This window comes from Crocuta crocuta, unplaced genomic scaffold (genome assembly GCF_008692635.1).
Source record: "Crocuta crocuta isolate KB4526 unplaced genomic scaffold, BGI_CrCroc_1.0 scaffold54, whole genome shotgun sequence".
Taxonomy (NCBI): Eukaryota; Metazoa; Chordata; class Mammalia; order Carnivora; family Hyaenidae; genus Crocuta; species Crocuta crocuta.
Window position 1 is genome coordinate 4,857,638 of NW_027530356.1, and position 25,259 is coordinate 4,882,896.

Here is a 25,259-nt window from a genome sequence, read left to right on the forward strand (position 1 = left end):
CCAAGTTTCATGCGATTGTAGTTCTCTTTTATCCAAATTTTGATAGACTGAAGCAAGGATAATCAAAAGAAACATTTATTTACACTGTGAACACTTTGACTTCAGCGAACAAGAATAGGCCTCCTGGCCCTTAACTCCTACACATCTGTGTAATCATAATATATGCGGACTTCCGATCTTCTGACACTTTGCAGTGACCTGATGCTTTCGCTCCTGGTTCTGATGTTGGATTTTTTGAATAGCCTTCTTGAAAATGACCTACACATGAAAAAGTAAATTATTGGATCTAGGCACACATTGCATGCAGATAGGAAAAGTGTCATTTCTTTGCAGTAATACAGAATTTTGTGTGCAGATTCATCTAAAAGTCTGTCTAAGTGACTGAAAGTAAAAGGAATTCTGCACAAGTGATAGGGTAGAAAGCAGGTAAAGAACACTGCCACAACCACCCGTATACTCTGGTTGTGTTTCCGCTTTCGGCTTGACTGGCTTATGAATTGCTTGCTGGATTTATGGATGTACCTGGAAATGGCAATGTAACATCCAATTAGTATCACCAGCACAGCCACAAACAAGCAGCTATTGACATAAATGACTGCTTCATGCCATTTGACTCCCAAGGGACTTTTAAGTTTCATGCAGTCATGAACATTTTCCTTGGTTAGTTGGCCATTTGTTAGAATGATGTTTGGTAAGGACAGAACGGCCATGGTCACCCACACACAAATAGATAAAACCTTCGTAAAGGTTATGCTGTACATTCGAGAGTCCCCAAATGGCTTTACCACCTTCAGATAGCGGTCAATGCTTATCAGCCCCAGAAATACAATGGAAGTATACATGTTTGCATAAAATAAAACTGAAGTGTATCTGCAGAGGATAAACTTGAAGTACCAAGGTCCAAATCCTGCATCATGCACTATTCGAAATGGAAACGTCAGCGTCATTATGAGGTCAGCAACCACTATGTTTTTGAGATAAAATATGAAGCTGGTTTTATTCCTAATGTGGAAGAAGATCCACACTGCTAGACCATTCAGCAAGATGCTTGCCACAAATATGATGAGGTAAAGCACAGGCAAGACGATAGTGTCAAATTCGTTGTTAACCGTGGCGTTCCTTCCGGGCCCATCGCTCATGTTACTTGGATCGTGACTCCCTTGGCTGTTCAGCTCATTATCTGTAGGAGAAGAGGCAAGACATCATGCCAGAGCTTCATGTGTGTGCCCCACAGACTGCTAGTCCCCCTGATAGGCTACTGCTACTTTGGGCAAATTAAAAAACAGTTTAAATAGTTACTTTAGTGCATTTTTAATGTTTTGAGTGGCCAGGGTATTGGGGGCCTCTCCCTCAAGCCCTCAGCCCCCACCCCCAAACACATACACACCAAGGTTCCTTGGGTAAAATGTTGTATTTATGGTTCTTTATGCTAGTCTTTTGAAAATGAGGAGAAACATACCAATGGCAATTATTGTGATTTTTAATAGAGTGTTTGATATCATAACAGAATCAGTAAAATCTGGTGGCAGACCATTGGAATTTCCTCTAATGAAAACAAAATGGCTAGCACTAGTTATTCTTTTAGGTTAGCCTTTGGCACACATTTTGAAATAACTTTTTAAAATCTCTGTCAGTGTTAAGTTGTTGAATCATGAGTATTTGAGAAAGAGTAAATCTAATGGGTGATTTTTGAAGTTTTTGCCCTTGGCTTTCTTTTAGAAGGTAAGAGCCTTTGTTCAGAATAGAAACAAAAAGAAATTGTTAACATACAAATTTATTATCATGGAGAGCAACTTGTTAAAGATTGTTCTAGGCTGATACCTATTTTTATTTTCAAGGCTACATTATTACTTATTGCACTTAGATAAAAATTTTAAACCTTTTACATTTTTGGAATTTTTAGTTCCTGTTTTTAAAGGCCTGTGCCTTACCACTCTGTCACATACATAATCAGTACCATGGTGTATGAGAATCTCATTCATGTGGCAGCGTGGAAATGGGCCTCTCAGATCCCCTACTGTGAGCGGAGTAAAATCCATGGGCAGTCCTAGCTCAGGGCTCTGAATCCGCCATTATTTTCTTGCTGATGGACACTTCCCACAGGCTGCTTGAAGCCAGTAACTCCCCACAGGAAGGTTACTAAGACAAGACTTTTCCTGGGACAGTAGAGTTTCCTCTGACAAATGACTTTGGCTGGAAGACTTATCATTCTGGTCAAAACTCTCTTCAAACTGCACTGTAGTTTGAATCTTCCTACTCAATCTCCTTGCTTCCCTCTCCTGCATAGAGGTCAGACCTGCATTTCAGTCAGTAATCCCTTGCAAGCATTTCCCCTAATAAATCTCTTGGCTATCCATTATGTCTTGACTAACACAATTTTCAAATGAACTCTTTGGATGTAAGGTTACAAGGAAGATCATTACTGAATTTTCACTTCTTTTTATTTTTTTTTTCTTTCAAGACAACATCTATTTTTTTTTTTGTTTTATTAAAAAAGTGGGTGCCTGTTTGCCAAATTTGGTAAAGACTAATGAGTAACTGGAAGAAAAGGTAAACCATTAAAAATCCTACCACCTAGAGACAAATGCTGTTAACATTTTAAGGTACTGTATATTCTTTTATGCATATTAACTGTACACATTGAACTTCACATTGTTTTATAATGTTCTTTTTTCCCATGACAATAGATCATTTCAGGTCATTTGTGGAATACCACTTATATACTATATAAGCATCACTTATATATATAAACATTTCTTTTTAACAAATAGTTTATTGTCAAGTTGGTTTTCATATCGAATTTTCACTTCTTATTAATTTTGTTCACTATAATTACAGTTAGGTTTTGGAATGATTTTGTTTTAGAGGTAATAGCATTAATTGTGTCCTCATTTCCCTATATGACAAGCAGTGTAGTACGTATTTTAGTTCCCTTCTTTGAAGAAATAGAACAGGGAAGATAGTTTTGATGATTATAATCCAAAAACAGGTTCTTAAATTGCTGCCTGGAATTTAAGTGTGGGCTCTTCCTGAGTACCCTTGTCCTCTTTCTAATTCTTTCCCTTTTACTCCCTGCTGCAAGTGTTTTTAAAAACTGGTTTTCCAGGCTGAAATACCCTCACACAGGTCAGTAATTTATACCTGGACTAGCCTGTTACAATGAGACCCACAGTATTATTAGGCTTTATAAGTTTAAAATGCCTGATTCAGCAGCCATCTATATTAACTGCTTCCAGTTGCAAATATTGTCTTGAATAGTATCATTGAAGCCTATTTGGACTCAGCAACGTGTTGCACTCTTGGCTCTTTGTGCACCACAAGATCCCTAATCAGCATCCATGTTTTTAGAAGATTTCTAAGATGTGCAATTTTACCTGGGGTAAGATGGTGCTGAATTAATTTCCACAATTAAACTATTAGCAGTCACTTTCATCTAACCCAGAATAGAACCCTGTGGGAAATGACGAGAGGGCAGGTAAGTTTTAATGAAGGTAAGTGGTCCAGCCAAGGGGTAGAGACTGTAAACGGTCAGCCCTGTCATCTCTTGGAACAATGGCATGGTTTACAACAATGATGAATGGTTTTCAAAGCCATTGTAAGTGCAAATAGAATGGTTCACACACTGTAGGCATCCTTGGCATGGATATTTCAGCCCTTAGTGTTGACTCACTGAATCTATTGTGCATATACACTGTGGAATGGAAAGACCCATACTTCCCAGAGTTGGTTTGCGATTGTATGTCTGCTCAGTATATCATTATATTTTAAAGTTTTAATTGTATGGGCAAGCACTCTTATGAAATGATGATTTACTGATCATTTATGGTTGTTATTAAAGATGGAGTCTTAGAATGTCAAAATAGTACTTAACATATACTCTGTCTCATAAATGACAAATATGAAGCACGAGTTGCCTTAGACCACAGTGGTTACTGTGGCTTTACCAATCTGATGTTCAGCTTGTTGATTATATCACCTCGTAGTATTTGCTTCCTTAGTTAATGTATAAGATTAACATTTTGGAATATAGGACTTTTTAATTCAGCAGGATAGGCCTAGGCTTGGCTATTTCTTCATTCATAAGTTCCACATTGATAATGCAGCTTAAGCAGATAAGGTGTTAAACTTGTTATGGATTATTTCATGAAATAATATGGTAGTAGAGAGAGAAAATAATGGTTCTTAAGCAGGAAGAACCATCTGTGAGTTGATCTAGAAGGCTCAAGACTTGATAGAGTTTTGGCTGATTGATGTTTTTGAAGAATTAAGTCTGTGTTCTTTCTTGCCAGCCACTCCCATTATTGCTTGTCTTCTGTATTTTGCCCCAGATTTTCCCAAAGCTGGTGGGTGCGCTCAGAAGCTTTTCTGTGCTCACTGCTCCCGCGCAGGAACAATGAACATGAAACACGTGTGGCTGTCTTCACCCAGGCACTTTTAGCATGTCTTTCTTCACTGTCAATAAAATACTTGGCCAAGGTAGGGAACATTTTTAATGATAGGTAGCTTGGTGATTCAATTAAGAAAATTAGAAGGTGTTTTTACAGTGTAAAGGCTATTTTCTCACACACTCCTTGTTTATGAAGATGTTATTATCTGTATTATTTTGCTCAGAGCTTGATACACAGTAATAATTGAGGGTGAGGATTCCTTTGTTATTTTCTCTCCTGCTGTGCTCCCCCAACTCCTTTTATTTTTATTTATTTTTAAAAAAAATTTTTTTAATGTTTTATTTATTTCTAGGAGAGAGAGAGAGAGANTTAACATTTTGTGTCAGCCTGTATGGGAATGGTATTGTAGCCCATGTGTTGACAGGTTAGGATGTGGCTGTTATGACGTGTATGGGGAGGGGAAGGGGGGCCGGGGGATGGGGTGTGTGGGCAAAAATGCCTTTCTCACAGGCTGACCCTCAGCCAATAATCTCTCCTTCAGACCANGGTTATTGTGTGTGTGTGTGTGTGTGTGTGTGTGTGTGAAATGCAAGGGGTTTGTGGCTGTATATGGCACTCGGCTCTTGTGGCTACTGTATTGGGCAGAGCAGATAAAGGGCATGTTTGTACTTGGGGAGAGTCCCACTTGGAGCAATGGTTTAGTTACTTCATCACTTTGTAAAATGGAATAAAGAGGAGCCATTTTGCTGGATCTCCCAAGAGTTAAATTCTCTGCAAACATCATTTCGAGGAGAGTCTCTAGTGCTTAGCGGATGTTCATTCACTCTGTAACTTAAGTCATTAATGACAATTTGTCTCCTTAATCAGAGTCCCATTATGAAAGATAGAGACGTTGAAGAATCTTGGTCCTTTTGCTTTTGGTGTTGCTGCATTATTGCTAATTGGGGCGTGTCACTCTTTGGCACAAAATGTGAAAGTATCAACAGTATGTGACTGCTCTACCTGCCTGGTAGGAATGAAACACAGAAATCTTGCAAATTACAGGGTGTCACTACCACAGCACCACTGCCCTTGCGTGGTCATCTTGCTTGGTTGTTGTCTAAATAGGAGTTTAGGTACTTGTCTTTGACCTTCTGGGAAACCTTGGTGAACCTTAAACTGTTACATCTGGAAAGTAACAAGTACTTTAGGTATAAAAATCTTCCCCAAATCTTCATCTTTCTTGTCCTTTGTGAGATGGTCTTTCATTGTGTCCTACCTGTTTGCTGTTTTATATTTAGTGAAAGACCAGGCTAAATGTGGATTTGTACTGTTAATTGGTTCAGTGGCCAATAAAATCCCCAAATTGCCACAGTATAAATAAGTTATTGATGAAAGAAAATTTTCTGTGCAGTTTTTTCTACAGCTTACCTGGTAATTTTGCAAGTGTCAAGTTGAGCCCCATTCTTTAGTTGTTATGGACTGTAAGCAAAAATACGTGTCAGGAAACACTCGGAGATGATTGAGGGGAGGGTTCGACATAAGTTATCCCTGGCTTGAGTCCTGGGGGAAAAAAGAGGAGGAAAAATTAGGATGGAATTTGAACAGAGAAACTTGACCTTTCCTTTAAAAATAAACGTATATGCCTTCACAGTTCAGAAAAGGCATACTCTTTGGTTATGGCCGACTGTGCCAAACGAGAGGTGCCTGCTTTTGTGTTCTCTTTCAGCCAGCCATGGAACCATTTCTGTATATGCGGTCTATCTGAAAACCACTGCGTGGCCCTGGGAAAGCTACTAATGACTCTGTGACTCAGTGTCCTCATCTCTGAAATCAGAATGATAATAATCATACTCCAGGATTATAATAAGGATTGCTTGAAATAGTCCATAAGACATTTCTCAGAACCTGGGTCTAAGAATGCACTCAGAACATGTTAGCTTATGTATTCCTCTCCCCGCTTCTACCGAATTCTTTTTACCCCACCTAACCTGAGCATATGTATAATAAATGCATCTATGACGGGACTTACATGCAATTGAGATTATTAAAATCTTTTTTTTATAAGATCTAGCACTGACATATGTAAGAGAATTTTCGATATATATGTAAGAGTGTTTTAGAAACTCATGTAGTTTTTTTCTTTTTAATGTTCATTTATTTAGTTTGAGAGAGTACGCATGGGGAGGGGCAGAGAGAGGGAGAGAGACAGAGAATCCCAAGCAGGCTCCGCACTGTCAGCAGAGAGCCATATGCCGGGTTCTGAACTCAGGAACCATGAGATCATGACCTGACCTGAAATCAAGAGCTAGGTGCTTAACTGATTTAGACACCTAGGCACCCCTAAGCTTGTCCGCTTTCAAGTACCCTATTCTTAATAATGTCCAGGGGTTCTAATTCTGGATTTACAGTAACCAGCTGTGAGTCCTCAATAGACCTTTCTGAAATTTCCCTGAAGGCACTAGAAAATCCCCATTGGGATTCTAATTTGTGTGAGCTTCTATGTTTTCCTCAAACATAGAATTCCGTTAAGAATTTAATATCATTTGAATGTTTGCCTCATAAGTCCCTGTATTTCTCTGTGGCAACTGCATTCCATTCAGTCTCAAAGTTTTGATTAAGCGTGAATAATTAAATTGGGTTTTAGGGATGGGCGTGTGATGATGACCAAATACCTTAACTTTTCAGACCTTCCGATTCCACACATTTTTATAAAGATTAACTGAGATCATATATGCATGTAACATTAAATGCTAGAAAACATTTCCCCCAGTTCTCTCCTTCAAGCAGACCTGTCTGTTTTATGTCTTCTGGCTTCTCTGAAATATTGATAAAAGCAGAAGTCCTGGGAACTGATTTTGAAAAGTGTGCTGGTCCAGTCACATGTGTTTATGTTACGAATGGTTTGGGAAGTCACACTGTGGCTCATGAAACCATGTGAGACTTTGATGTTTCTTTACTGATGTTGCTGATAGACCGCGCAGCTGCAGAAGGCCCCACGTAACCTCATCCCCTTCGAAGTTCAAAGCGGATTTCTGGCTGGTGTAAGCAGTTACAGTTGCTGAGTCAGCAGGGAGAGAGCACTTTGTAGGCAAAACTATATTGAAGAATTTGGCTGCAAATGTTTCTTTATCTTCTCCTTTGCCCTTTTCTGTTCCCTAGTGTCATGTGAAGTTTAGGTGCTAGATTTGGTAGTAGATGGAAACACTGTTTCCCATATTGTTAGTGATCCTTCTCTCCACCCGAATCCTCTCTTTGAGAATTTAGATGCCCTCTCCATGCCTCATGTCTGATGACTATGGTTTATACTGGGCACTGAAAAGGTGTTTTTTTGGCTAATAGAGCATAGACAATGATTAGGGCTCTTATGAGTCTTTCTTAGTTTGGTGTCAGTGTTGGAGAATTTTTAAGGCAAGGAAGTGAATCTCTACTTGGTTTTTAATTATTAAAAATTACTCAAAAGAATGATTAAAACAGTTTTCTGAACTTCATAATACCCTTGGATTCAGTAAGCCCCACCTCCTCCCATCAAGTTTCTGATGGTGGAAACATTTCATGGAGTTTATGTGATAAACACATCTTCAATTTTACATTTCTCCTTTCCCAAGTTGTATGGTTTTCTTCCTCTTGGCTTCACATATACTTTACTCAGTAACAAGAATTCCAATATGACTCACCCATACCACAACAGGAGCAATATTTAGAAGGGGGAGGGGCACACGCAACAGCGGGAGAGACCACAGAAAACCAGTAAGGAGGACCCAGAAAAGAGATTTGAGGAAAGTATGTATATATCACATTTCTAATCAAGGATTTGTATTCAGAATATGCAAAGAACTTTTACAAGTTCTTATCAAGAAACCCGATGAAGAAATAAATGATCTAAAGATTTGTGTAGACATTTTTGCCAAGAGCACGCAAAAAGGTGTTCAGTATCATTAGTCATTGGGGATATTTACATAAAAACCCACAATGAGATGTTATTTCCTACCTACAAAAGTGGCTGTAAATATAAATGAGAAAATGAAGCGTTTCTAAGGATGTGGAAAAACAGAAACACTTCTACATTGCTGGTGGGAATTTCAAATGAAGCGACCACTTTGAAAACAATCTGGTAGTTTCTTATAACCTCAAAGCTAAATTTATCATTCAGTTCAGCAGTTCCATGCATACATACCTACCCAAGAGAAATGAATGAAAACATGCCTCTGCAGACTTGTGTGGAAATACTTTGGTATCAATTATTTGTAATAGCGAAAAGTCGAATCAACCCCTGTATCCATCGGTGAATGATGGGTAAACAAAATGTGGTATTGTCCTGTAGTGCAATATTACTTCACAACAAAAAGGTAATGAGATGCAGCTATCATGCTGACAAACCTCAAAACCATTTTGCTAAGTAAAGAGGCCAGATGTGAAAGGCTATATAACATTTAGATGAAATGTCCAGAAAAAACAAATCTATAGAGGTGGAAAGATAAGTGTTTGCCCCAGCTCTGTGGGTGGGAGTTGAGAATAACTGTGAGGACATGAGGGGTCTCATTGGAGGCGGAGAGAGAGGTGATACAAACCTGATTGTGGTGATGGTTTGCAAAACTCTAAATTTACTAAAAAGTATTGAATCATATGCTCAAAATGGATACAAATTATGGTATATAAATTATATTTCAAGTTAGAAAGGACAAAAGAGCACACAGAAAGGAAAAGGCATACAAATAGGCTAGCAAGTAACCAGCACTACAGGATATGTTTTCAAGACCAAGAGAAACACATAGCAAGTATATTCCTTATCTTTTGTTGAAGCAGCGGTGAAATGCAGAGTACATTTAACTAGAGTTACATCTCTTGGATTATGTTAGGGGGACTGATTAGCAATATATATGATTTCATTTATGAAGTTCCTCTTTTGGAACTGGGTGCCAGGAGCATCTGGATAGCTCTGTTAGTTAGGCATCCAACTCTTGGTTTCAGTTCAGGTCTGATCTCGCGGTTTGTGGGTTTGAGCCCCACGTCAGATCAGGCTCTGTGCTGCCAGTGTGGAGCCTGCTTGGGTTTCATTCCCTCTCTCTCTTTCTCTCCCGTGGGCTTCTCTCTCTCTCTCTCTCCCTCTCCCCCCCCTTCGTCTCTCTGTTTCTCCCCACCCCCATTATCCTCCTCTGTCGCTCCCTCTCCTGTGGTCTCTCCTCTCTGTCTGTCTCACTCTCTGAATGAATAATAAACTTTAAAAAAAAAATGGTATAAAAAATAAAATCTTTAGAATTGGGTCCCAAATCCAGAGACTGTGGATATTGGTGATGATTTCGACTCTGGGGAGTCCCTGCTCCCATTCTCTTAATTCCTCTTGAAATCATATAGAAGAGTTGGGTTTTAATCAGTTCCTGAGAGGATCTCTGTCTTTTCTTTTTTTTTTTTTTTTTAATGTTTTATTTATTTCTAGGAGAGAGAGAGAGACAGCGTGAGCAGGGAAGGGTCAGAGAGAGAGGGAGTCACAGACTGAAACAGGCTCCAGGCTCTGAGCTGGCAGTCAGCACAGAGCCAGACGCGGGGCCCGAACCCACGAACCGTGAGATCATGACCTCAGCGAAAGTCGGACGCTTAACCGACTAAGCCACCCAGGCTCCCCGATCTCTGTCTTTTCTGGAATCTGATTTGTTTTCCAGGTTTGGGAATTGAGATACTCTGTTCTCCTGTACTGGCCTCTGAGTCTCCTCTCTCCTCTAACTCCTTTATTGCCATCTCTAAATAAAGTGCTTTCCCGAATTTAGGCCATGGCTCCTCATTCTTTGATTTCCTTTCCTCTAGCGGTGTTCATGTCTACTCAGATGCTCAGCTATCTCTTGTTTTCTCTCATCCATCTCTTTCTTTCCTGAAACCTAGCCCTTCATGTACAATAGAATGTACTGTATGTGGATGTTCCTCATAGTTGACATCTCTGAACTTTAACTGTCTTTCTTTTAAAAAAAAATTTTTTTTTAATTCTGAGAGAGAGAGAGACAGCGTGAGCAGGGGAGGGTCAGAGAGAGAGGGAGACATAGAATCTGAAACAGGCTCCAGGCTCTGAGCTAGCTGTCAGCACAGAGTCTGACGTGAGGCTCGAACCCACGAACCATGAGATCATGACCTGAGCCAAAGTCAGACACTTAACTAACTGAGCCACCCAGCGCACCTCCTTTTTTCAAAATGGAAACCACTTTTCCTTTTTTCACTATTACTGAATATTTGCTTGGTCAGAGGAGTGCTCTGCAAGGTAATTCTTTTCCTTTCCTGGTCTTCCTCTTTGTCTTATTACATCTTACCTTTGCTGTGAAGGAAGGCTGTTACAGCCCTGCTCTTCCCAAAGGCCTCTTCTAGAACAAGGCCCTTATAGTCTCATGTGTGGGCTGCTGTACTGACCTCCTCCCTTGTCTCTGCTTCTTTACTCTCAGTATCTCCTGCTGCTTGTTGCCTGGTTCCTCTTTCTAAATAACCCAAGTAGCCATGATTTTCTTTTGCTCTCTGATCTTGAGTTATTAAATGGTAGGGAAATTCTTACATTACGGTTCCTAATCAGATAGAAGGCATTATTTTTGTAGTTTTGAAGATCATAGAGGGTGGAAGTTAAAAGAAGCTGGGTTTTGATAATTAGGAGTTGTTAGTATGCTTTGGGGATAAATTTCCTATAATGAATCTTTTGAATCATGGGTACAATAATGTTATCTGCTCTATAGCATCATTATGAGGTTAACTAAGAATACACATTTATAAGTAAGTGGTTTATAAATGTTTGTGTTAAATGTTAGTTTTTGTGTTATTTCTATTATTCCTCCCCTAAATGCAATTTAAAGATTATTTTCATTTGTTTGGAAACTGTCAACCTTAACCAACCCTGTGGCGCCTGGGTGGCTCAGTAGGTTAAGCATCTGAATCTTGATTTCAGCTCAGGTCATGATCTCGCAGCTCCTGAGTTTGAGCCCCTCTTTGGACTCTGTGCTGACAGTGCATGGAGCCTGCTTAGAATTCTCTCTCCCCTTCTCTCTGTGCCCCACCCCCCTTCCCCAACTTGTGTGTGTGTGCGCGCGCGTGCGTGTGTGCTCTCTCTCAAAAATAACATAAAAAAAAAAATGCGAAACACCCCTTGTCCTTACTCCTAGCCAAGTACGGTGGCAGTGTATTGGAGTGCGGGGTTCAACTTGTCTTACCTTCCAGCTTATTTATTTATTTATTTATTAAAAAAATTTTTAATGTTTTATTTCTGAGAGAGAGAGACACACACACACACACACACACACACACACACACAATGAACAGGGGAGGGTCAGAGAGAGAGGGAGACACAGAATCTGAAACAGGCTCCAGGCTCTGAGCTAGCTGTCAGCAGAGCCCAACACGGGGCTAGAACCCACAAACCGTGAGATCATGACCTGAACCGAAGTTGGACGCTTAACCAACTGAGCCACCCAGGTGCCCCTACCTTTCAGCTTTCTGACCCTCCATTTCCTCATGAATTAAATGAATACGAGGATATGTCCACGACGGGACGTCGGCAGGTTATGAGGGTCCCGGCACCGCTGCACAGGGTAGGGGCCATCTCGCTGGTTCCTGCTGTGTAGCATAGGGACATGATAGAATTTATCTGGTGAGCGATAGGTCGGACACACAGTGAACCACGTTCTTGTCACCGTGTTGATGCTGATACTGTTTTGGGGTTTGTGGTGAACAGCCCTTTGCCTGATCTTTTTGCTCAGAGCTTGCCCGTTTAGCTGTGTCTGGGCCTCCTCTGCCCGCCGTGTGCACGTAGACTGCAGGGCCCCTGTACAGTTCGTTGCAGAGCAGCTGTGCGTCCTTGGCCTGTCCCGGTGCCTGCAGGCTGTTGCAATTAGGGTTGCTTCAGTGGTAGTAATGGCTTGGCTCCAGGACCTTGTTCGTGGGCGGGAATCCTATTGTGCCACCTCCGGCTCCCCCAGCTGAGAGCTGATGAAACCACTCAAGAATGTGATGTCTGTGGTAGGCCCAAGCTTCACAGCCATTCCTGAGGTTAGATGGTATCGATGCTTACAGGCCTGTTTTTTTTAAATTTTATTTTACTTTATTTTTTGTAGCCACCCATTGATACCCTCCTTTGACTGAGGAGGTGGTGGGATAAGGATGAATGAAGTAAATGAGGGTGGTGGAGAAGGACTCTAATGTGTTCTCAGTGTCTCCTTTATTTTCAACCTTGGACTAGTTGCTTGATGTCTCATACAATCCTCAGAGCAGTCCCAGGCCTAGGTGCTTTAGACATCCCCCACTCCCGTCCCCCCGAGGTGGGAAGATCCGAGGTTCAGACACATTAATTATCCTGCCCTGACTCACATGGCGAGTAATGGGTAGAGTCAGGATTCATCCCAGATCTGATAGCTGAAGCTGGAGTTCTCTTATACTGCTCTGGAATAAAAATGAAGAACGATTCTGGAGCTTCATTTTGGAGGACAGGAAATAGAAGTGGGGTACAGGGCAGAGGTGGTGTTGGTTTTCTCCTGTCCAGCGAGTGAAAGAACCGCTCATCTTCTTAACTGGAGATCTAGTTTTGGTTGGCCTGAACAACGTTGAAAACATCAGGAAATTGCATATAAGAACTCACATCTGGACCTTTAATCTTAAAGAATGAGATATGCAAACGCTGAGCACGAGTAAGCCAGAAGTATTAGCTACCTCTTCCTGAGGGACAGGGTGCTTGCCGGTTCACCAGCTACCAGCATTTCCTGTTGACATCCCTGGGTCTCCTCACTTGGGAATGTTACCTGTCTGAACCTACAGACATTTGATTTGATTTGATAACCTTTGGTTTGTTTATCATTTAATCTTATGTGACTACATTTGACCTATATGGATCAAGAAATGTTCTATTTAGGTTTATAAATGTAATTTTTCTTCTTCCTCTGCTCCTTTCCTACGGACTCCGGATTTTTCTTGCTTTAATGACCATTGCATAGCATTCTTTCCAAATGATTTTCCTGGTACCACTTAATGATTCAAAAAATAGTGCCCAGAGATCTTACTTGGTTCACGCCTGAGAATTACTGCTACAATTGAGCTTTTCTCTGTATTCAGCCCTGTCCTGGGGTCTTTAAGCAAAAACCCTACTGTTAAACTGTTTTTCTTGGAGGCAGAACTGAGATTATGGGTCCCAAGGAAGGAAAGGTTATAAATGGTGGAGGAGGGGCTTGAACCCAGGTGTATTGGATGTCTGTCTCGCCCCTGTTTCCCTGAAAGGATAATGAGAGGCTCAGGGAAGGATCAGATTCCAGGGCTGCTGAACTGCTACCTTAGGTACATAGCCTTGTGGTTAGAATTTGCTGTGTGAGACCTCAGCAGGAAGGGCCAGCAGGTGTGCTGTAGGACACAGTCATGCCTTCAGTCTGTCTCGCTGCACAGGGTCTCATTATTGCCCTTCTGATCCAGATCTGACAGATGAATGTCAGTTAAGTGCTTGCTCCGTGGATGCAGTTGTTCATCACTTTTTGGAGTGATTGTTAGGTGGCAGTGGTTCTCTCTTACTTGTCTTCCACATTCCAGTTTGATTTTTAGAGACTCATATCCAATGTTAGAATTTCGGGTCTGAGGGTTTTTTTAAGCAGTGGAGGGGTCTGTGGGGAGGGGCCATTTTCTTACAGAAAAGCCATAGTAAATTAGTAGCTCATGGGAATACTGTTGCCATATCCTAAAATTTCAGTGGCAAAGATGTAACATTCACAAAAAAAAAACAAAAAACCCTCAAATGCCAAGTTTCTAGTGAAAGATAGTCTTTCTCATATTTTGGAATCACTTGTAACCCAAGAATACTTCTACTTTAAACTGGAGGGAGAGAGTGTTTTCCATTGCTGGTAACAACAGCTTTGCTGGAGGCCTTGGGAAAGAAACAGGTTGCCTCACTGGATACAATTTACATTTTTTTTTTTTTTTTGGTTTTAAAATTAGGTCACTGTAGTCATAGGTCACTTCGTTAATGGCATGCTTGGAGTTGCATCTCTAAGGTGTTGGAGTGCAAAGCACATACAGTCCATTCAGGTTGTTCAGGTACTACCCTGAAGTTCTCTTTTCAAACTTGCACTTGACATCTGTAGCCTACAATTATGTGTCTTTTGGTTCACATTGAGATTTAGCAGCTTATTGTTCAGGTGACCTCCGACCACTTGTTTTGATAATATTTCTTTGGGAGTGGTGTAAAGTGAATTGTAAGCTCCATGAAAGCAAGGCCTGTATCTACTGTTTCTTGATAAGCTTGTCCCTAAAGCTGGTTATTCCCTTTGTGCAGGAGAGGAACCTTATTAGGGAGATGTAACAACTTGCCCAACGTTACACACACACACAAACACACACAGGCAATGCCAGGAAAGGAGCTTATCAGGGAGATTCAACAACATGCCCAGTGTCTGTCTGTGTCTGTGTGTGTCTCTCTCTCTCTCTCACACACACACACACACACACACACACACACACACACACAGAGGCAATGCCAGTAAAGAAGCTTTAGTTTTTGTGACCACAGAGCCTCTCTGCTTTTCTACTTGTCTTGATTTGTGGAACCTCACAAGTAGCCCAGCCAGTGTCTTACACCTCGATTCATAGGCAGGTATTAAGTTTTTGAGTCCATATTTAAGTCTGTGACCCTGGACAAAACATTTTGGCTCTCAAACTTGCACATCTCTGAAATGAGGAAAATAACATGCCTGGAGTAGTTTCCAAAGGTGCTGTGAGAAGTTGTGAGTCAGTATATACACAGTCAATTTTATATTGTAAGTACTATAGTAATACTAAGGTGTTAACTAATGGCAAATAGTATGGTTTTTTTCTGTTCAGTAATAAAATTTTTACTATATAGTTAAAATTTACAGTCTACAGAATTGAAATGTATACTTTTATTTTCTGCTTAGGCAAAATTTGATCTCTGTGTAGCTGAATCGTGGATTATTGATACAGAGGAGGCTGGTCAGAGGGGTCAGGGGCTCTAGTTTCAATAACCAGAGTAATGGTTTTAAATGAGTATGTGGAACCAAATATATTTCAAGCAACTTCTTGTGCCTTAAAAGAAATGTGTCAGGATTTAATGTTCCAGGTAGAGTGTTTAATTCTTGGATTACCATCCTGAAGAAAGGAAGATTGCTTTGCACAAGCTCAGGAGTTGCTTTACTCCTTTCTTTACAAGGGCCATTCCATGGTGTAAACATTATACTTCAGAGTTAACGTGATTCTTCATGGTGTGATGGTGGGGTCATCTTCACCATTTCAGCAAGGTCATCATTACATTTTTCTAGCTGTGGATAAAGGGTAGGTATTCTCAATAGAATACCTATCTGTAGAATGGGTGTCAGTTTAGCTATCCTAACTAAGTTTTCAGATCACAGTTTAGTCAAACTGTAATTTTGTTTAATAGAGTAAGACTGATTCCTAAGAGACAAGTCCTCCTTCAGTTTCATCCCTTACCAGCATTTGTAATTTAAAAATTCTTATAAGGCCTTTAATACTAGTGGATATTTCACATTTTTATCAGCACCAGCCCCTCACTGTTTTGTCCTCCTATAAAAATAAGAAATAATTTCCCTACCTCATACAAATGTAGTAAAAGGATCTAGCATCACATATAATTAATTTCATGTATGTGTGTGTGAACACATACACATATATATATGCACACATATATACATATGTATGTAATATTTTCTTTAAAGTCATTCTTACAATCAGCCTCACTGGCATTTTTTAAATGCCTCACCTGATTTCTAAAACAATGTTTCTCAAACTGGTGGGAATATTTGAATCAAAATAATTCTGGGTTGACGTATAAAGGTGATAAGTTGCTTAACTAGGAGAAATAAATAACTATATTATTATAATATTTCTCATATGTGTTTTCTCTTTTACCCCCTGAGTGTCGCGGTTCCTTGATTAATGTCTTCTACCATCACAGCCGTCTCTGGCTTCCTGTCTTGTATAGGACAGAACTTAAGCCCTTCTGTAGGTACCCTCGTGATCTGATCTTGCCTACCTGCCCACTTCACAGCTCGCACATGCCTGCACCAGACTTTCCCTGTCTACCTGGCCCTTTTGTTCTGGAAATCTGGTTCTCCCTTGCCCGGCTATGCAAACTCCTTACATAGCCTTCAAGTCTAACCCATCTGCCACCTCTTCTCAAAGCCTTCCACCTACACTGTGTCAGTGCTCCTCAGTCCCTCCTACCTGCCTGGTCTTCCAGAACTCCAGCCATTGCATTTTCCTTGTTTTTCTGACTGCCTGAGAGTCTCTGAATCCTCCTATCTCCAGAGTCCAGCAGAGTACCTGAAGATAGTGTCAGGCTCAAAAACTTTTGCCTTAATGTTAGGCTCTCCTGGACTGTGGCTGCCCCCTGTGACCTAAGCTGATCCCAACAGAGATCTGCCATTTTTTTTCTTCATGACTGCCTTATTTTGCCCTCTGAAGTAAAAGAGTACGACACAGGAAGGGCTGAAAGAATAGGAACTGGCAGCTGATCTCATGGAAGACATGGACAAAGGCCAGGAGGAAGGCTCATCATACGTGGGTCCTCTGATGTTTCTGAACATCCCCCTCTGAAGTAGGGGGACTAAAGTGGAGGGTTGCCAGTTCAAATAAAGCCCCATGGGTAATGTCAGTAAGGAAAGTGAGCCAGGTATCAGAAGAAACCATCAGCAGTACCAGTATACCAATCAAATACAGCGAACAGCTGAAGTGTCCGGCGAGATAATCAGCAGCGCCGAGGACTACATGACCTGGTGGATGTTGCCCTAGTCTCTGGCTCTGGGTTGTTGCCACACAGGTATGTGGGTCAGCTGCTATCAGATTATATTCTGTATGAGAAAAATGGATTTTATATAAAATTGCATGAATTTTAAGCCACAGACTAATTTTTTTAACGTATTGGGTAGACCAAATACAGCTTGTCCATGGGTTACAATTTGTGACACTGGCTGCACCAAGCCTTTCCTTAGGGTTTCTGTTAATTCCCCATGTAGAGCCTTTTTACCTGATCCTTGCTCTAAGGCTCTCCATGAGTTTTACCAATTTCCCCATCATCATTTCCTTTTTAACTGAAATTAATGAATTGTGTATCAAAGACACACTTTGAGACAATGTAGAGGATTTTAGAATTTAATGGCTTTGTATTTAATTTGGGGTGACTCCTTCGAAAGCTCTAAAGTTTCTTCTTACTGCTGCTGCTGATGTGTCTGGTTAACCACAGAGAAATAATATTTTGTACAAGTGAAAATGGCATTTTCATGTGCCTACCTATCACTTGAGAAACTGTGATAGGATATATTATCACAGCATGAAATTAGAAAGAATGTTTTAGGGGAAACAATATTGGTGTCAAATAAATACAGTGAAAATATCCATTAAACAATGATCATAATCTGCGGATGTGTTAATATAGTAGTTATCTTTTTGATGGCATCCACTGTTTTGCTGCATCTGATATAGGTACTACATGAGACGCTTTGACACAGTGCAATACTTCATGCTGTTTATAAAGTTTTCATTCTCCAGATCGTTCAAATGTTTGGTGGAAACAGCCAAAAATAATTCTGATTACTTAAGCATTATATGTTACTGTGAGTCTTGAGTAGCCACATTGTACCCATGTTATGAAGGATTGTCCTCTTTTAAATGCATCCAGTAAACAAGTAGTTTTGCAGTTTTTCCAATTTTCTCTTTCAGCCAATTTATCTACATTGTTTGGAGAAACGCATTGATGATTGGTTTTCAGTTTGGTTTATAAGCTTTGCGTATGGTAATAGGAAGAGGAGGAGGCTTGGGCAGGGAGGCCATCCATCCCAAAAGGAGGGCGGCAGACCGTATGGTGCCTGTTGTCTAGAGGTAGCTCATGGCCCTGCATCATTTTCTTGCATCTCTTCTGTCAGCCCTCTGCTCGAAACTACGTAACGGAGTGCTATCAGCCCAGGTATTTTCTGTTAGCACTTTTCTGTCTTCAACTACATCATGAGCATCTTTAGTGCAGGAGCCTTTGATTATTTTATTTCAGCTGCCCTCTATTACATTTGCTTCTGTTTTGGAAGAAGCCAGAGTCTTGGTTTACTTAGTACGCTCCATGAACTTGAAAAGCAGACTTTTACTCTACTCTCTACCCTCTGGAGAGTTACTCTGGTGACTAAAGGCCAGTAGTCTCGGACCGGAGAGTATGTTCAGTCTATTGGCTAACCCTCCTCAGGTAGTGGAAAGGTCTGCGTTTCTATCTTGTCAGGCACAACAGCAACATTAATAAGAGTAAGGGTTTGGCAGATACTGGCTAATCCTATTGTGCATGTAGGACTGTTCTGAATTATTTAGATACATTTTAATTTATTGAAAAGACATGGATCTCAAGTTGTGGATCTGCCACTTACTTGGGCAGGTTACCTAACCTCGATGCTTCACTTCTCTCTCCTGTAAAATATTCATCATTGGATTAACTTGAAGATTGAATGAGGTATTACCACAATATTACCTCATTTGATCCTTAGAGATGTTTTTATTGGAGCCTGGAATATAGTAAGAACTCACTATTTTGATGCTACCTGAGTGTTAGTAAGAATAGTACTTCCCCACTCCCATGCCATTTTCTCAAATAAATTGAGGCTTAAAGAGATTCCTTCAGCAGACCTGTGAGTGCAAGAGCCCAGGTTAACACACCTAGCGATCAATGGAGCCTGGACTTGAACACAAGTCACTCTGCGTGTTATACTCTTAACTACTCTGTTGTTGCTGCCTCCCTGCGAATTGGGGGTTCATGTGCTGATTATAATATGATGTCTACTTTTGGAAAAGTAGGAAGTAGGTCCATCTTGACTGTAGTCTATCACGTACCCAAGATAGCCGTTTGTCTCCTGTGATCTAGTAGTACAGTAAATAAATCACAAATCTATATAATTTTGCTTATAAACTATGCCAAAGGAGGGGGTGATCACTAATAGCAAATAGCGCATTTACCCAGAGCTTGCAAAGTAGTGACTAAGAGCATGTTTGACTGCAGGAAAACATGGTTCAGGGTCAGAGCTCTGCTAGTTGTGTATCTTTTAAACTTCAGTTTCTCAACTGTAAAATGGAGGTAATAGCAGTATTTCCAGATGTGTCAAGTTTTTTTTTTTAAATGTTTTATTTATTTCTAGGAGACAGAGAGAGAGAGACAGCGTGAGCAGGGGAGGGTCAGAGAGAGAGGGAGTCATAGACTGAAACAGGCTCCAGGCTCTGAGCTGGCAGTCAGCACAGAGCCCGACGCGGGGCTCGAACCCACGAACCACGAGATCATGACCTAAGTGAAAGTTGGCCGCTTAACCCACTAAACCACCAAGGTGCCCCTTGTTTTGTTTTTTAAATATGGATTAAAATATTCAGTCTTCTTGGCATATATTAAGCTGTCAATGTATTTATGATTGTTGTTTTTAGTAATAAGGCTAGAAGGGCAGTTAGTGTTATGAGTTTTCTCTAATACATTATAAAAAGCCACTTAGGAGTTAGCTTCTCTTTCTAAAATGATATAAATTATTTTGAGAAATTGCCTTATAAGAGGAATCAAGGAGTCACTGATAGGAATGGCTTCTTGTGATGTGTGATACCACATGAAACTTATTCAGTACTGTTCTTCAAATGTCGTTTAGTGTAAATGTTTTCATTTTTGGCTAATATGAATATTAATAAAAGATAAAAATATGCTAATTAGGTGCAAGAAAAGAACAAATATTCTACTCCGCCCATTTTTGTCACATAGGGAGGAAGAGTATTTAAAATTATCGCCAGGTCCGAAAGGAGCTTAGACTTAACTATTGGCCTGAAGGAGAACATTTGAGTCTTCTTATTCACTCTGATGCATTCTAAGTGGTTCATCTCATCTACTTGTTAACCACAAGGTCATAGTTGCCTTGGATTTCCCTCTCTGCTTTTGATGGTCACAACTATGAGAACTGCAAGTGGCCCTTTTGTTTGTTTTAATGCAAGATTTTCTACCTGAGGATGCAGGAGCACACTGTACTCATCTCCATCTTGCAGAGGGAGAATCTGGAGCCTAAAGAGGTTGGGATTTGATTAACATCATGTAGTTTGCTGGGACAGAAATGGAGAGAGGATCAGTCCTCCTTACTTTGTTGGGCTCCACCCAGTGTTCCCCCCCCACCCCCCCAACATTCCTTTGTTTTATCCAAGCCGTGGTTTTTGATAACCAATCGTAGTACCTCAGCATATCAGGTAGATTGTGGGAATCTAGAGATGGTAGGGGCCTCTAATGACCATCTAATCTGATTCCCCTGATTCCCTCATTTTACTATGAGGGATGGCAATGAGCTCCCAGGGAAGTAAGAGGCTTGCCCAACTCCCTGATGACTGTTGGCACAGTCTGCATCCTAACCCTGGTCATTTTGCTGTGGTTCTTCCATTTTCTGCCCTAAACCAAACTTCTTTGGAATGCCTGTGCACAGAGCATGTGTCCTCAAGGTTGTGGGCTGCTCCCAGGTGATTTTCCCTAGATTTCACCTCACTTTTGTGCTGCCCTCACCAGGACAGGCTTTGAGGGAGATTTATGAGTTTTCCTGTTTAGAGGTATACAAAGAGCCATTGACCATTCTTGTCTACTCAGTGTTAAATTTCTGTGGCATTTTCTCAGTATAAGGCTAAGCATGAAGTATTTTTTGTTCTTCAAGGAAGTGAAGGAAAGCAGGCAGATTCTAAAGAAAGACTGTATGAACACCAGTCACCTGAATAAAAACATCAGTTCTCATTTAGTGTCCATCCACCCACCCCCTTCCCTGAATTTGAGACTCTCTCTTAGTACACTGTCTCTGGCTAGGAAATTTCCTCTTAGCCTCTTCATGAAATTGTGATTTTCTGATTAATTACTGACCCCTGCCTACATCCTTAAATACGATATTCAGGAATCTATTCCTCCAGCCCCTCTGCCTTCACCCACATATATTACAAGAGTTTTCAAGTAGACATTGGGAATGATAGTCTTAGCAGAAGCTTTTGCTGAAGGACTAAGAGAATCTTCTTGTTTACTAATTTCAAGAAGGAAAGACTTCTATTAGCCTTACACTGGCAGAAATAATAATGATATAATATAGGAACAATGCCTGGCTCTCCCTGTCCCATATAGTCTTGGTAACAGAGAACCAAAGTTTTTGCTTTGTATTTTGCTAGGAAGGTGGAGTCTCTAGTTAGGATTTTGAAAGAAAGCTGCTGTTGAAATGTTACTACACCTTACATGAAAGCAGATTCGATTTGGGAATACAATATAAAACTCCCTAGTAGGTAAATGTTGTTAACCATGAAAAGTCACTCTATTTTAGGCTCACCTATCTTTTAAAGTCTTTATTATAGCTCTGACAGGTTCAAATCTCCATGCTTGCAGTTTGTTTTCCTCAGTGAAGCAAAAACTTCCCCAACAGTCTGAGCATGAAGCCGAACTAAGCTGTTTCCAGCCCTTTGTCAGTAGCCAGGCACTTTCCTCAGTGCTTTCGTGACATGTTTTAACATGATCTGTTAATGGAATCGGAATGAGGATCGCCCTGTTCTTTGTGGGACACTGAAAAGATTGAGATTCTTTTACCAAAATGAAGCGATTTGGACAGAAAACCATCTTTTTTATTTTGGCCTCTCTGATTAAAAAAATATAAATGAAGGATTGCGAAACATGTACATTTTAGGTCTTAGGAAACAATTACAAGAGACTGTGGATTTTACTCAATCTAATAAAGTAAATGTGAAAAAAATTTTCACTGAAATAGAAGTGATTTCCAAATCATCATTTCCTCTTTTGAAGGCACAATACACAGTTCATATTTTCCGCTTGCCTGAGTTGGAAACTGTAAAGCTCCAGGAAGCACATATGGCCCCTGTTTTGGATTGTGGTGCCTCACAGAGTGTAGTTACATTAGCTTATTCAGCTCGTATTCTAGTCTCTACCCTTTCTTCAGACCTCACATTTAACCAGAAGGATAATTACAGTCTTAGTCAGTGCTATGTCTTATCAAGCACAGCTTTTAAGAAAATTTAAAAAATTATTTTTCGATTTACCTTTCATTGCGGTGTCTGGGTGTCCATTCACCTGATACGGTGTCTTCAAGTTGGAACAAGCTTCTCAACTCTAGTTAAGATTAATCCTTGGAACTATGGTTGACAGAGAAGTGGGCTTTCTGGCACAGCATGAGAAATCAGCATTTTCCTCTCCTGTCAGAGAAGGTGGGTTCTCCCCGACCCTCCTTGAGAGTGTCCTCTGAGGCACCCTTCCGGATTGTCCTGCGCGGAACAACTGGAGCAACTTGCTCTCTCACTAAAGTGAGTCACATCTGAGAGTAGGTGAGATCTGTAGACTGGGGAAGAGCATTTCCTGAACCTGCAGGAATCCGAAGGTGATTCACGTAAAGGGAACACAGACGGCTGGAGCTCAGAATGCCAGAGGACTGTTGAAGGAGAGGGGTCACGTCTATGGTTGGGGTTGGCCTCTACTAAGTTCTTCCCAGTGTGAAGGTCCTTTTCTCTTCTCTTCTCTTCTCTTTTTTCTTTTCTTTTCTTTTCTTTTCTTTTCTTTTCTTTTCTTTTCTTTTCTTTTCTTTTCTTTTCTTTTCTTTTCTTTTCTTTTCTTTTCTTTTTTTTTTCTTTTCTTTTTTCTCTTCCCTTCTCTTCTCTTCTCTTCTCTTCTCTTCTCTTCTCTTCTCTTCTCTTCTCTTCTCTTCTCTTCTCTTCTCTTCTCGTTTTGAGAGGGTGGAGGGGCTTCCTATTGCTAATTGGAAAATAAGCATTTATAACCTTCCTGCTGATTAAAACTTTGATTCAAAGGTATCAGAATGTATTTATGAAGGATAAATCCTTTAAGATATTGTTCAACTTATTATTCAAAAACTAAAGTTGAAATGTGTTTATAGTAGTGATTGTTAGCATTGGAAACCCGTTGGTTTACTGAATAATCTGATGAGATCTGTGGACATATTTGTATATATACACAAATGTCAGTATTCAAATATTTTAAATAAAAGTTATTTTGGGGGTGAGTTCTCACCTAATCCCTTGAAGTCCATTTTTAAAGACAAAACAACTTTATTCTTTGTAAAAATCATCCCACAGTGATAAATTTATATATTGAAATCACCTTTTCTTATTTGTAATTCATTTTAGAACATTCAGAGAAAAATCTCCAAAAGACTGCAAGCTTTTGCAATAAATAAGTAAATAAATGAAATGTCACCAGATTGAATTAAAACCTGTTACTGTCGTGGGTAAAGATAAATGAAAATAATCAATGTGGAATCTTGTTGAAGTTATAAGTCAATAATAGATACTACTTAATGCTTACTTCTGCCTTAAGGAAATTATATACATACGTACATATATATATATATATATACATACACATACACAGATACACACACACACACACACACACACATTTAAATATACTAACTAGTTTTCTTTCTGTGTTAGTACAGAAAAACAAAAGTGTGTTTAATTTATACTAATAGTTAAGAGCACCTGGGTGGCTCAGTCACTTAAGTGGCAGACTTTGGCTCAGGTCATGATATCAGGGTTCGTGGGTTCGAGCCCCACATTGGGCTCTGTGCTGACGGCTAGCTCAGAGCCTGGAGCCTGCTTCAGATTCTGTATCTCCCTCTCTATCTCTCTTGGTCTCTAAAATAAATAACTAATACTAGTAGTTTAATTGTCAAAAATTGAAAATTCTGTTTCTTCTATTGCCTGTCTCTAAACAAACAAAAACAGACAACTACAATTTAAATGGTTCTCCATTTCATTCCGTTTAGGGTGGTTTAAGGGATAGATGAATAGACTGCCCTAGGGAAAGTCTCTGAACAAAAATTAGGCAACTTAATAGTGGCTCAATCATAAAAGAATTTGTCAAATTTAGAAACAATTCTTCATTAGGTTTGACTCTGCTTTATGCCAATTTATACTTATCCATGGATTTTTGTTTTTGTTTTACATTTAAAGCCGTTTATTGAATCCTGAGGAGGAAGGTTATACCTTGAGGACCTTAGTTTGAGAGACTTGCCGTTCTTGGGTTGAGTTCATTGCCATTTGTCACTGTGATCCTTAAGTAATCAATGATGTGAAATTAATCCAACTGTCAAAATAACCAACTGTCAAGTCTTAAAAGCATCAATTGAAAGAGAGTGTATCCCTTGTAGCCTCCTTAACAGCGTTTTGAGCAAAAGCCTTCTTTGCACATTCTGAGGATCATCATCCCAAATTTCTAGTCCTGCATATGAAATCACGTTAAGGGACGTTATCTGGACAAAATTTCACAAGCTTCTGTTAAAGGAATAAAGGCAGTTCTGTTTTCTACCTTAAGTTTTAATATATTTTACCCGGGTTGACTTTTTCCTGTTAGGGCCAACTAACAATATTAACTTTATATGTTAAAGAAAAATCTTTTTCCTGTGTAAAGCCTCAGGGTTTTCCTGTAACAATGAAGTACCCTGACTTTGTACGTTATTTTTTTATAAAGATCTCCCGGAGGAAGAAAGGAGCTGGTTGTACATGTGGTACATACGTAGGTGAGCCTTTCTCTTCTGGAGGTGGGCCGGGGCCACATGGCCTAGGCTTTTCCCTCCCCTAGTAACGAAACAGGCAGATTGTCCGCTTGAGAAGCTTTGGCCAGTGATACAGACTAAGTCTAGTACTGAAAAGTTAGCGTGAGGCAGCCTTTACACATGTGTCTTGGAGCATATCATGCCAGCCTCAAGTTGGGACTCGTTCAAGCTGTTCTTACTTAACATTCAGAAAGGGAAGTAGTACACGTTTAGTCATGAAAAAAGTGTAATAGCCTTGATGAAAACAGCCCATAACTTTATTACTGTTCAAATCACCGAGAGGTTAACCTGCATAATTTTTTTTTCTGCTGATTTTTATAGCAAGTCTCCT

The 25,259-nt window shown here is 40.1% G+C and overlaps 2 protein-coding genes across 3 annotated transcripts in view; one reads left to right on the forward strand and one right to left on the reverse strand.

Moving 5' to 3' along the window:
• MED12L (mediator complex subunit 12L) overlaps positions 1-25,259 on the forward strand; it is a 325,934-nt gene that overhangs the window by 196,104 nt on the left and 104,571 nt on the right. The window lies entirely within an intron of this gene.
• On the reverse strand, positions 60-22,682 carry GPR87 (G protein-coupled receptor 87). 2 transcript variants are annotated; one of them, XM_077765908.1, is made up of 4 exons: positions 22,401-22,682; positions 5,799-5,930; positions 895-1,180; positions 60-258 (listed from the first exon to the last, which is right to left on the reverse strand). In XM_077765908.1, exons 2-4 carry the CDS (start codon positions 5,830-5,832, stop codon positions 138-140), a joined length of 441 nt encoding a protein of 146 aa, XP_077622034.1. In that variant the 5' UTR covers positions 5,833-5,930; positions 22,401-22,682; the 3' UTR covers positions 60-137. The 2 variants fall into 2 exon arrangements, with proteins under 2 accessions (XP_077622034.1, XP_077622033.1); XM_077765907.1 differs by having other exon boundaries at positions 60-1,180.

Bases quoted from the DNA above. Each gene is read 5' to 3' on its own strand.
- GPR87 (XM_077765907.1), bottom strand. From the start codon at position 5,832: ATGGGGCTCAACTTGACACTTGCAAAATTACCAG. The intron at 1,181-5,798 runs GTAAGCTGTAGA...CTTCTCCTACAG, and splicing joins GACACTTGCAAAATTACCAG to ATAATGAGCTGAACAGCCAA.